The sequence below is a fragment of the Tachyglossus aculeatus genome, chromosome 26 (genome assembly GCF_015852505.1).
Source record: "Tachyglossus aculeatus isolate mTacAcu1 chromosome 26, mTacAcu1.pri, whole genome shotgun sequence".
NCBI classification, from domain to species: domain Eukaryota; kingdom Metazoa; phylum Chordata; class Mammalia; order Monotremata; family Tachyglossidae; genus Tachyglossus; species Tachyglossus aculeatus.
The window spans coordinates 11,949,995-11,963,781 of NC_052091.1; the positions used below are offsets into that span (position 1 = coordinate 11,949,995).

Genomic DNA, 13,787 nt, shown 5'->3' on the forward strand with positions numbered 1-13,787 from the left:
CCAAGTGCAAGAGCAACAATGGAAGAGAGCACAAGAGGAGGAAATGAGGGCATAGGCAGGGAAGGCCTCTTGGAGGAGGTGTGCTTTAAATGAGGCTTTGACAGTGGGGAGAGTGATCATCTGTCAGCTACTAAGAGGAAGGGACTGTACAATATAAGCTCATTGCGGGCAGGGAATGTGTCTGTTTATTGTTGTTCTGTACTCTCCCAAGCACTTAGTACAGTGCTCCGCACATAGTAAGCGCTCAATAAATACACCCGAATGAATGAAGGGAGTTCCAGGCCAGAGGTAGGATGTGGATGAGGTGATTTCACCTGGCTAAGAGGAACAATTTTCAAACTCTGGTTCCTGTGTTTTCCCCCAAAGGAGTGGCCGTGAGTTTACCTGACAAGGTGAGGTTTGATGAAAGCTTGTTCCGGCTGCTCCACGCTATCCACCTGCAAAGCATCTTCCAGTAATCTGGCAATGACATCACGGGCAGGGCCCTGCTCCTCAGAGCAAACCGGAGTTTTCATTTCTTGAAGCAAAATCAAGTATTTGCTTTCGATTTGACAAAGTTTCGCTTCCAGGCTAGAATACTGTAGGTAATGATGGTTTTCAATTATCTTCATTTCAAATACGGACCTTCAGAACTACTGGATTATAACTGCCTCATGCATACAGAGAGACTTCCACTGGAAATGCTGGTCTCGGCAAACATAACAAATAGGAAAGACTGTCCCGAGGCCAATTTCCTTTTAACCACGTCCATCGCTGCAAATTAAATACTGCTCTTCCTCATGTAGAAATATCAGAGTTGTTGGGGTTTTTTTTAAAGAATATACTTAGCCATAACACTCAAGTGTTATTTTATGACACCAAGAAACACAGGTTGATGATTCTGCACTTGTATTTGGTATTTTTGGAACAGATAAAAGGAGAGCACCTTACTTTTACACATTTTCCAGGAAAAAACATCTTCCAAAGATGTTATCCTTATAGTGGTATATTATTACAAAACAATATTCAGAATTTTGAACTGCCAATTAAGCCCAGACATAAAAATGCCATGTTACACAATATTCCACTTAGGGTGGAATATCAAAATTCAGTTTAGTTTTTTTAAAAAAGTTGAAAAGCACCAGGTGCTTTAAACATACAGTATTTCCTCAAAGTCATAAAAGGACTACATTTACTTACAAAATTGGTACAACTATTGTAACCAGTTGATTCTTTCATCCTGATAGCCTGCACCCTGAAGTTGAATCACATGAATATTTAACTGCTTCTCAGAGTTAAGCATAATTTCATGAACAAAATGGTCATATTAAAAATCTAGCCAAAAGTCATAAAAGGATCCATTTAAAAATAGCAAAAACCCCCCACCAATTTGTTGTTCAATAATTGTCACCTTTTCAGGATCTGTACTTCCTTAGCTTCAAAACAAATAGATATCTTTTACAGGAAACTGTGTTCAATAGGCTCTGGGCAGCAGCAAAGCCCTCTACAAGTAACCACTTGCCCTCAGTTTCAACTTCAGAATGAAAGAGTCTTTACTGAAATAATGAAATAACTGCAATGGTAGCAACATAGTAAACAGAAACATCGCCTTTACAGTCCTTGCATTATCCTAATCACTTGGTGAATCCCAGAGACTATTTTAATAATAATAATTATTATTATTATTATTATTGTGGTATTAGTTAAGTGCTTCCTATGTGCCAGGCACTGTACTGAGCACTGGGGTGGATACAAGCAAAATGAGCTGGACACAGTCCCTGTCTCACATGTGGTTTACAGATGAGGTAATTGAGGCACAGAGAAGTTAAGTGACTGCGAAAGATCACACAGCAGAGAAGTGGTGAGGTGGAATTAGAACCCAGGTCCTTCTGATTCCCAGGCCCAATAGGCCATCCTGCTTCTTAATGTTTGTTTCCTCCACTACACTGTAAGCTCCTTGTGGACAGGGAATATCTCTACCAACTCAGGTGTATTCTCCCAAGAGCTTAGTAGAGTGCTCTCTGTCCACATTAAATTCTCAATAAATTCCATTAATTGATTCTGTCCCAACGGGGCCTCTAAATGGACCTAAGTTGAGACTATGCCCAGTCCAAGTATTTTAAGAGTATTAAGTGTCTTCACCATAGATTTTCGTTTCAACTGCTGTTCTACTCACTTCTAAATAATTTCCCACCTTCCCCTTCACTGAATAAGGGTCACTTATGTATTCTTACCTTAGCCATCATTTCCCTCTCCCTTCTTTCTGCATTTCTCCGCAGAGCAGACAGTTCCAAAATCTCTTTATTTAGAAATTTGTTCTGGGTTTTGTACCCCTGAAGATTATCCTGTTCAAAAAAAAAAAAGGCAATCAAACCCAATCTTAACCACAAATTAAGGCATGCCTTTTACAGCTGTGGAAAAGCATGCAAAATTAATTGAATTAATATAATGTCTTTCTATTAAGGCATTCAAAAATGTATCAGGCATTATCTTATTAATCTTCAAATCTATCTGGGAGGCTGTAATTAGAAATCCAAAACTATTAGCTTATGACCAAAATTATTAGTTCTAATTAAGGAAATACCAGAATTAACTACATTTAAAAAGGGTGCTTTTCTTCCTTAAATCCAACGAGCCAATTTTTCAAACTCACCCCAACATTGCCCCTCACTCAAAACAATAATCAAAGAGCAATAGTGTAAAATGGGATCCTTCTTCAGAAAGCATAATTCCTCATATATTTATTACACCTGTTCTGTACCCTTTAAGTATTTGATATACACCCCATCCTCAGCCCCACAGCACTTATGTGTATATCTGTAATTTATTTTAATGTCTATCATCCCCCTCTAGACAGTAAACTCCTTGAGGGCAGGGAATATGTCTACCTACTCTGTTGTACTCTCCCAAGGGCCTAGTACAACAAATTTCATTAATTAATTGATTGATTGATAGAGAAGAAGCATGTCCTAGTGGATAGAGTTTGGGTCTGGGAATCACGAAGAGCTGGGTTCTAATCCTGCCTCCATCACTTGTGTGTTGTGTGACCTCGGGGTAAATTACTTAAATTCTCTGTGACTGAGGTATCTCATCTGTAAAATGGAGACTAAGACTGTGAGCCCCATGTGGGACAGGGACTGTGTCCAACTTCATAACTATCTCAGCACTCAGAACAGTGCCTGGCTCATAGCAAATATATATTATAAAAAAACGGGAAGGGGAAACGACTGTCAGTTTTTGAGATAGCAAACTGGGACACACAAGAAGGTTACACACATGTCCCTCATTTCAGTAATCACTGATGGAAGTAGAGCAGAATTTAGGTTTCCAAATCCCATTCCAAGATTCTATCCACTGAACTCCACTGACTTTTTAGGGCTCTACAGAGCAATTCAGCATGGACAGCATCTTCCTCATATTCATGCCAAACGAGGGGATTCAACCCACCACTCCCACCCACCCAATACCGTGCATTTTTCTACGCTTTTACAAGCACTTTCAATGTTCACCACTGACCATCGATTTTCATATCTACTTCCCTTTCTGTATATGGGAAAAGGAAGACTGACACACAAGCAACTAATTCAAAAGCACACCAAGCACTTCAAACACATTCATTAGCTGACAGGCTAAGATGACCTGAGATTTGAAGTGCGGATTTGGCTCAAACGCTCTGCACACAGTAAGCGCTCAATAAATACAACTGAATTAATTAATTAATTAACCATTACCAGATGACAAAAAATATTTAAAAGTATGGAAAAATGGGTCTGATGGGAAAAGGTAGAAAAATCAATTGAGAATGATTAGTTTGTCATCAAAAAAATAGGAGTTTTTATGAGAAGGGCAAGGTTGGCCAATCCATGTCCAGAGAAGATTGAGCAGAAGGAAATGGGTTTAATTGAAACCAGAAGAACTTTGGTTGGACAGACACATTTTAGTGGATTCCAGGCAGATAGGATAGCAGAACAAAGGAGGTTTTAGAATCTTTGTCTCTGGGGATCTCTAAGAAAAGACAAATGATATTCTGCCTTGATTTGGCATTTTGGAGGCAGGACCAAATAACCTCTCAATGCTCTTTCCAGATGCAACATTCAAATATCTCAATTTTCCTTCTGAAGAAGAACCGCTTTTATAGTTCAAGTTACCATTTAGCATCTGTGGATGAAGGTTAACAGTGATAGCTGTAATTTTGGAATCCTCTCCTGAGGTGAGAAAATAAGACTAATGTTCACTTACTTTTATTCTGTCTAGCTCCTGGAGTTCTTTTTTAAAAGAAGGGGATTCAGAGGTGGTAGGTGTTCCACTCTGGGACGATGAATTCCCTTCACATTCGCTCAGCTGTCGTGAGAGTTTTATGATCACTTCATCTTTGGCTTGAATTGTTTCCATTAACATTCCCAGCTGTTCATTGAGTTCTCCGACTTTGCTTTTCAAGTTCCTTACTTCCTGTTGAAGATTGTCCTTTTCCAAACTGAACTTTTCAAGTTGGCTGTTGAGCCCTAAAATATGATCATCTTTTTGGTGTAAGAGCTCAAGTTTGTCTCTTGGAATCCCATCACAAAGATGACTACTAGTGAAATACTTATCATACTGAGAAGATCTGACTGTCTGCTGAAGTAGTCTCACAAGTTCCTGAAGAAAAAATAAAGATGGATAAAATCATGGGGGAAGGAACCAAAAGTGGAAAAAAAAAAAATCAAGCTGTGTTATCCCATACACCTTACCTGAAGCCCAGCTGCTCAGCCCTGACTATTAGACAACTGGAATTTCTGACTAGCCAGAAGTTGGATAACTAAGTTCTCACAGAAAAATATGATACACGGTGGAAGAAAAGCAAAAATAAAGGTCTCCTAGAAAGCAATAATTAGAATTTGAGTAAAAAACATCTACTGCACTGAAAACATTAGCTCAACTAAATGCCAATTTTTTTTGGAGACGAAAAGGCTAAAGACAAATTTATTCTAAAAAGGAGATCCTTCCATAAGAAACAAGAAATTAACTTATACCCTTGAAAACTAAATATGGCAAGAAAAAAACTTGAAATTTTTCTAGCTGAGTCATTTGTGCATTTAAAACATAAAAAGACAAAAAGACTCACTAATTGGCATCAATGATGCCAATGCTATTGTGTGCCTGTCTGGGGTCTGTGTTAGCTTGTTACTCTGCCCCCTGACTCTTTACTTATACGTACAGCAGTTGGACTTTCAGTTCTCTTGCACTGCTCTATGTGGTGTTAATAAAGCCTCAATTAAGCTGCAATAGCAAAAAGCATGCCCACATGGGACTATTCAGAAACTTCGATATATCAAAACCTGTTTTAGTTTCACAAAGTAGACAATGCAAGAAGCAAAGTGGCCTAGGGGACAGAACACAGGCCTGGAAGTCTGAAGCTCGTGGGTACTAATCCCAGCTCTACCACTTATCTGCTGTGTGACCTTGGGTAAGTCACTTCACTTCCCTGTGCTTCAATTACCTCATCTGTAAAATGGGGATTAAGACTGTGAGCCCCTGTGGGACACGGACTGTGTCCAACCTGATTAGCTTGTATCTACCCCAGGGCTTGGTACAGTGCCTGGAACAAAGTAAGTGCTTAACAAATACCATTAAATAAAATGCGAAAGGAGAATGCACCAGATCAAATTATCACAAACTGTGAGTTAGAGAGTGTGAATTATAAACGTATGATATTGAATTACGAAAACAATGTTCTTTATCAATCAATGGAATTCATTGAGTGCTTACTGTGTGCAGAGCGCTGTTCTAAGTGCTTGGGAGAGTACAATACAGCAGAATTGGTAGACACGTTCTCCTCTGGCCTGAAATTTCCATGCCATTTATATCCGACAGGTGACCACTCTCCCCTTACTCAAAGTCCTACTAAAAGTAACCCCTCTCAGGGTCGCACCCGAGAGAGTTTCCAGTACTCTTCCAGTCTTGACTATGGGATGAAGCAGAGGTCTACCCATTCCTAGCTTGGGCAGTGGCTAGAGAGTGGAAGGCAATCTGCTACAAGTCAAAACCCACCTGTGCTGGGCAGCAGCAGCATAGGAGAGAGTCAAGGGTGGATACTCAAGTTTACTCCTCGGAAAGAGGCAATGGTAAACCACTTCCATATTTTTACCAAGAAAACTCAATGGATACAGTACCAGAACAATTGCAGATAGAGTTGGGGCATTCTGGGAGAGAGGTGTCCATGGCGTCACTATGGGTTGGAAACGACTCGACAGCATAAGGCAAGACAAGACTAAAAGCATATCCCCTCCAAGAAGCCTTTCCTGATTAACCCAACATTTTCCCACACTAAATACCCTTCTTTCAGCGCCACCCATGCACTTGGCCATGGCCCCCTGAAACATATGACACTCACCCAACCCCACAGTACTTATGTTCATATCCCTATACTCTGCCATTTCCCCTATCTGTCATTTCTTTTAATGTCTGTATCCCTCTGAATAGTATAAGCACCTTATGGACAGGGATTGTGTCTATCAGCTCTATTATACTCTCCCAAGTACTTACAGTAAATGCTCAATAAATACCACTGATTGATTACCGAACATCATTTTACCGACAGACTGAAGTTTATTTTATTTTGTTTGGCTCATACCTGACTTTAAGTAGCTATTCACTGTAACAATTCTTACAAACTAGTTGAAGACGTTTTCATTGATTACACAGCTGATATTAAACAGGGTGCTGAAACATTCCCCTAAAGCCTTTGGCCTCCAGGCGGATTCACACTACTTTTCCCTAACTGTGCTTCTTTAGGTGCCTAATGAAGTCTGAGCCCTTTGAGAAAAAGAAGCAACTTCAGGGAAGTTAAGACACAATTAAGACACAAGTTAAGACTTCCCCCAGATACTGTACACTGTTACATAGGAATTTTAACTTCAATCAATCCATGGTATTTACTGATCGCTTACCATGTGCAGAGCACTGTACTCTTACCTTCTGACTAGACAAATCCTTTCCCAGCCTTTCCAGTTCTTCTTGCTGGTTTTGAATTTTCAGCTGCATTTCCAAAGTGAGTTTGTTGCTATTGCCTGGGGTCCAATCAACTGGAGAGTCACCGTGGTTACTTCGATTTTTGTATGATCCAATCATGTCTTTCAGGGGGCGCCTTCCTTTAGTGGGAATGCGGCCAAAATCAAAGGAAAAGGTTGAGCCAGTTACTCCTGTATGAAACAAGCCATTTTTTTAGTGTTTACCACTTATTGGAATGTTCACGGTACTCAAAATCTCCTTACAGGATGAATTTGCATTTGCTCTAGGAACACCGACGTCCGTTACTTCCAGGATTTAGTATTTTAATAGCCCAATAATAAAAATGTGACCACAGCTACATATTAATAGGATTATTTTTTAAGTCCCAAAAGCTCAGCACTTCAGTGAGGTAGGAAAATGTTATCACTTCCACTTCATAAGCCAAAAGTTAACTGACCTGCCCAAGTTAACTGACTTTGTACCCTTCATTCATCCCACCCTCAGCAATTATGTATATATCTGTAATGTATTTATATTAATGTCTGTCTCCCCGTCTAGGCTGTAAACCCCTTGTGGGCAGGGAGCGTGTCTACCAACTCTGTTATCCTGTTCTCTCCCAAGTGCTTAGTACAGTGCTCTGCATACAGTAATCTCTCAATATATATGACTGATTGAAGATCACCTGGTCCCCAAATTCTAGGTCTCCTGGAGCTACTTGTGCTATCCACTGAATCCACACTGCCTCCAGATTAACTGGAATAATTCATTTTCCAAACCTGCTCTATTCCTTCAGCTTCGTCACCATTCTCTCGCCTCTCCAGGCCTTCATATGCTGGCGATCATTTTTGTAAAATATCATTCTGCACCTGTCTCCTCACGCCTCAAAAACTTCCTGGTTACTCATTTCTCGATGTGTCCTCCTAAAAGGCCTGACGTCGGCTTTAAGGCACTCATTCAGGTATCTCCCTCTCACTACTCTCCTATCACTACTCTCCAGCTCACACTCTTCATTCCTCTCACGCTAATCTATGCACTGTACCTCGGTCTCATCTTTCTCTACCCCTGACCCCCTGCTCATGATTGCCCTTCTGCTTTTCTGGAACACTCCCTCCTCATTCAGATGCAACAGACCACAACTTTCCTTATCGTTAAAGTCCTTCTGAAACTATAGCTTCACCAAGAAGTCTTCATCGAAACAGCATAGCCTAGTGGACAGAACATGAGCCTGGCAGTCAGAAGGACCTGAGTTCTAATCCTGGCTCCACCACTTGTCTGCTGTGTGACCTTGGACAAGTCCCTTAATTTCTCTTTGCCTTATTTACCTCATCTGTAAAATGGAAATTTAAGACTATAACCCTCATGGGGGAAGTGGACTGTGTCCAACCTGATTACCTTGTATCTACCCCAGTGCTTAGAACAGTGCCTGGCACCCAGTAAATGCTTAACAAATGTCATTATTTATTTTATTATCTCCCAACAGCTACTTCAGTACCTCTACACCAACTAATACCTTGTGTATTCACAACCTAGCAACACTTGTGTACACATCTTACTTATTATATTATGCACTAAATCATATATACATATATATCCTTTCTTTATTCCACCTGTCTGGAAATTATTTTGGTTTCTATCTCACCCCACTATCAGTCAAACAACCAATGGTATTTATTGAGTGCTTACTATATGCAAAGCACTATACTAAGCACTTGAGAGAGTATAGTATAATGATATATTATAACAATAGTGTACTGGGCGCTGGGGTAGATACAAAATGATAAGACAGAGCTCACAGTTTAAGGAGGAGAACGCATTTAATCCCCATTTTACAGATGAGGAAACTGAGGCACAGAGAAGTTGAGGGCCTTGCCCAAGGTCCCACAGCAGACAGTGGCGGAGCTGGGATTAGAAGCATCAGAGAACATAACTTTCCTAGTTCTTCTTTGCTTTGCCTTAACTGGCCCTCCCTAAAGGACAGCTGGGATAGCAACGCTTTGTGCCATGTCTGAGAACCCTTCACTTCCTGATCCAATGGACAAGGACTGGTTGCCATAGGGGGAACTGTCACGTTGCAGAAATGAAACCATGCTTTCTAAGTTTTTGGTAAACAGAAGAGATGTATGTTTATACCTTTACTTCCTTCTGAAGTTTGCTTTCTCCTTTCTTCTTGCAAGATTGATTCCTCCACATCCTTAGGGGTTGGATCTATAAATTCCCATTCTTCACTAGTGTAAAACACACTCTTCCTGTTATCACTGTTTCCTTTCCCAGGTCTGAAGGAAGACATTGAATTTCTGTTGGGAGGACAAAAATACAAGTGAAGACATTCAAATTTGGAAAAAAAACCCAAACTCTCAAAAAACAAAGATGGCTAACAGACTTTATTTAAATTTTTTCTTTTTAAAGTTTCAATATTGTAAACTTCAATAGCTAAAAGCAATAGTTACCTAGTATAATAATAATAATATTTATTAAGTGCTTACTACATGTCAAGCATTGTACTGAGCGAAGGGGTAGATACAAGAAAACCAGGTCTCACATGGGGCTCACAGTCTAAGAGGAAGCACAAGTTTTGAACCCCCATTTGGAAGAGGGGGAACTGAGGCATAGAGAAGTGAGGTGATTTGCCCAAGGTCACACAGCAGATCAGTGGTGGAGCTGGAATTAGACCCCAGGTCCTCTGACCCCCAGGTCTGCGCTCTTTCCACCAGGCCAAGCTGCTTCTACATTATTCTCAATTAGGGCAGCCACTGATGGCCCTCATGGATCCTGGACACTGAAAATTGTGTGTTACACGACATACAGTGCACAACAGTGACATGATTCAAAACCCTTGGCAGAAGTCCATCAGAGCTGAGCATTTTTCCAGGGAGAGCTCTGACCCTCCTCAAACTTGTCCCGGATCCACTGCATTCCCCTTCCACCTCCCTCTAAAAATTGGGCCTTCTTCCAAGCTGGGGAATGTAACTGCAGGAGCCAAGGCGGAGGACTAAAATTACAAAATGGGCATAATGGTGGTGGTTCGGCATTCATACTGGTCACTGGGACAAGTGGACAAGCAAGAGACCAGACAAATGGCCACCCCATCTTCAATAAGCGTTTCCTGAGCAACCTCTCGGTCCAAAGGGCTGAACTTGGGGCTTCAGAAAAAAGCCCGAGGGCCTTCTCAACTCCTCAGAGAAGCGGATCCGTTGACAAGGCACTAGCCAGAGTTGCTTCCAGCTGTACTGCTTCATGGGGAAGGGATGATAATAATAATAATAATTGCGGTATTTGCTAAGTGCTTACTATGTGCCAGGCACTGTTCTAAATGCTGGGGTGGATACAAGCTCATTGTATCCACACAGGGCTACCAATCTTAATCCCCGTTTTACAGATGAGGGATCTGAGGCACAGAGAAGGGAAGTGACTTGCTCAAGGTGTCACGGCAGACAAGTGGCAGAGCCGGGATTAGAATCCAGGTCCTTCTGACTCCCAGGTGACACTGCTTCTCTAACAATGGAATAAGCCCAGAGTCCCGACCACTACTAGCCACCACTCACACAATTTCACGGAGTATGTCACTGTTGCATCAGGGGCCCACTGCTGTCAGTCAGGCACCCTGGCTGCTTCTGCCACTCAAAGAGCATTCAGGGAGGCTAGGAGATGGTGGAGGAGGGGGTTGCCTGTAACCAGAGGAATGAGCAACAGTGGAGCCACGAGAAGCCCTGAAGAACAAACGCAAGGCTGGTGTGTGAAGAGCTAGGCCACCCTCTTGAGCTTACATTGGCTGTTGGGACGCCTGCCTTTGGACCAGTAAAATATACAGTTTCTAGTAGCAATATGATTCTTATACATGTGGGTACAAAAGTACCTTCAAAAACCTCACTTCTGAAGTTTCTCCAACTTCTCAAGCTAGAACTTCCACCTCAAGATTTGCTTTGGAAGTCAGAAAATTACTTTGAAGCACTGAGAGAAGACAAATAGATCATTCAATTCTTGCCTTCAGTTCCGAGGTACAGGAGAGGTGGAAGGTTGGGGAAAAGTTTGGTTGAAAGGAACATTTGCAATTTGAGGGCTCATCCTGATCCTGACAAGTCCTACTTCAGAATTAAAAACAATCAATGAAAGTCATTCCACTCACACCTCACACCCACCTGCCCCAGTGTACATTGTCTGCTGTGTGTTCTTGGGCAAGCCACTTCATTTCTCTGTGCCTCAGCTACCTCCTCTGTAAAATGAGCCCCACCTGGGACAGAGAATGTGTCCACCCCAATTTTCTTGTATCCATCCCAGTGCTTAGCACAGTGCCTGGGACATAGTAAGTGCTTAACAAATATCACAATTATTATTAATATACCTTACTAGAATGACCAGGCTCTTTAAATGACTTGAACCTGGCCTCACCCTCCCTTTCTGCTACAAGTCAATTTTGATTTACAGCCTTGATTATAATCTCACCAGCCCTCACCCAGTTGCACTATGCCACTTGGGCACTAAAGAGAAAAATACAGAACACATTTAAAAGGAATGGAATCATCCTATTTTTTACCACGCTTGTTAAAGAGCAGATAGGAAGAGCTAAATGCCAGGGCAATTGTGGCTAACAAGGTCCCAGGACCCCAGCATATTTAAATGTTCTATGGTAGAGTAGGCCATTTCCTTACCCTGCTTCCTCAATGCCCTGCCCCATTATCTGACATTGTGAAAACTGCCTGGCTGATTCTGAGGCGATAATCTGATTTAAGTTCTATATTATTCTAGAAAAATTTCAACCAAAGTAAGGATGCATAGAATGAGAAGAAATCTTTATGGCCAACGGGATGTAAAACAGCTAAAGTCTGCTCCTTGAAGACAAATATTATCTGAATGCTGGAGACTTTGGAGAACCAAAATAAGGGAATTTTGTTCCACTATGAATATCTTTTTTAAACATACAAAGAATAACTCTATTCTGTAGGAGGTAGTTGACTGAAGAATACCACAGAAGTGAAAAGCTAACTGCTTCTATGGTTTTCACACTTCTATCCTCCCACCTTCCCCACAAAATACACTTCCCTCAGCTCGCTCTTTCTTTCTACACCACAGCTGTACCTCTGGGAACTGTAGCAATGCTTGCATCAGGAGCTGTGGGGCTGGATCCCAATGGCTACCACTCTGATCCTAGCACTTATCTTAGTCCGCCTTGACTACTACATCCGACGACCTCCTCGCTGACCTCCCTGCCACCACCCCACTTCAGTCCATATTTCACTCTGTTGCCCAGATCATTTCTCAAAAAAAAAACTTCAGTCCATGCCTCCCCATCCCTTAAAATGCTCCAGTGGTTGCCCATGCATCTCTTCATTGAACAAAAACTCCTTAGCCTTGGCTTTAAGGCACTCAAATTGACTCTCCCCATTTGAGATCACCTCACTAACCTCCTACTACAACTCAGCCAGCACACTTTGCTCCTCTAACACCAAACTCCTCACTGTACCTCAATCTCATGTCTCTCACTCCTGACCCCTTGCCCACATCCTCCCTTCTGGCCAGGGACTCCCTCCCCTTCCATATCTGACAGACGGCCACTCTCCCCACTATCAAAGCCCTACTAAAATCATACCTCTTCCAAGAGGTCTTCCCTAACCAACCCATTTTCCTACCCTAGTTATCATCATCATCAATCGTATTTATTGAGCGCTTACTGCGTGCAAGGCACTATATCATCTCTTGTGTGTCACCTAAGTACTTGGATGCGTACTCTTTAAGCACTTTGATATTCACCCCACTTATTTATCCTATACTCTGCCCTTTCTCCAATCTGTAGCATATTTAAATGTCTAAGTTCCCGCTTCTAGACTGTAAACTTGCGGGCAGAAATTGTGCCTACCAGTTTTATTGTATTATATTCTCCCAAGCACTTAGTACAGTGCTCTGCACACAGTAAGTGCTAAATAAATACCACTGATTGATTGAATGGATGCGATTTACTTCAAATGAGAAGGGTGGGTGAGTTCCTGCTATGTCTCTGGTTGTAGAAAAATAGGAAATGACTTTAAATAACCTTGTTATTTTTTCTGAGGCCCTACAGAGTTAAAAACTGTTGCCTTGGAATTTTCAATATGAAACCAGATCATGTGATTGTGTAATTCTAAGGTTATTACAGTACAGAAATCTTCAACACAGACACACTACCAGCACCACACAGTTTGAGCAAGAAGGAAAAACCGCTCAGCATTAACAACAATTGCTTAAGTTTATTTTCAAAGCTGACGTCTAGTTTAACATCAGGATGCCTGCCAGCTGAAATGTAGCATGGCTAATACCTTTATACCCCGAAGTCTTCCATTATTTTTTCCACATTGGTGAAATGCTTGTTAAAACCAAATAATCTTTGATGATTACAGTGATGCCTTATGGAAGCATTCTACCTAAATGCTCACAGATAAACCATTATGTTTCCATTCAAACACATACACTTATAAACTGCACTGCTATGCTTGGATTCCAAAGGTTTAGAGAAGTGTTTCAAAAACAGCTATCAAATGTCTTATGCGTCTACAGTCATATGAATTCCCTGAGCAGGGAAGTTTTAGATTTCTTAGAAAACTCCACTCACCAAAGCTCTCCAACACGCTACTGCAGTAATATCACTCCACCAAAAAAACAATAAAAAACATCAACAAAAATTCTCCACATCAATGGTATCTACTGAGTGCTTACCATATGCAGAGCACTGTGCTGTGCACATAGGATAGTACTATGCAACAGAGTTGGCAGGCACATTCCCTGCCCACAAGGAGCATCATTAGGAACTCACTGGCTGAGCATTCCCTTAAAATCAGGGCGGAGATGCCAGA

General features: G+C 41.5%; 1 protein-coding gene across 1 annotated transcript in view; it reads right to left on the reverse strand.

The window, feature by feature from the left end:
- TBC1D2B (TBC1 domain family member 2B) overlaps positions 1 to 13,787 on the reverse strand; it is a 73,266-nt gene that overhangs the window by 20,300 nt on the left and 39,179 nt on the right. The window contains exons 6-10 of the mRNA XM_038767001.1: positions 9,097 to 9,260; positions 6,931 to 7,157; positions 4,219 to 4,614; positions 2,214 to 2,324; positions 385 to 578 (exon numbers count right to left, since the gene is read on the reverse strand). Of these exons, the coding sequence (XP_038622929.1) occupies positions 385 to 578; positions 2,214 to 2,324; positions 4,219 to 4,614; positions 6,931 to 7,157; positions 9,097 to 9,260 (1,092 nt within the window). The remainder of the gene's footprint in view (positions 1 to 384; positions 579 to 2,213; positions 2,325 to 4,218; positions 4,615 to 6,930; positions 7,158 to 9,096; positions 9,261 to 13,787) is intronic.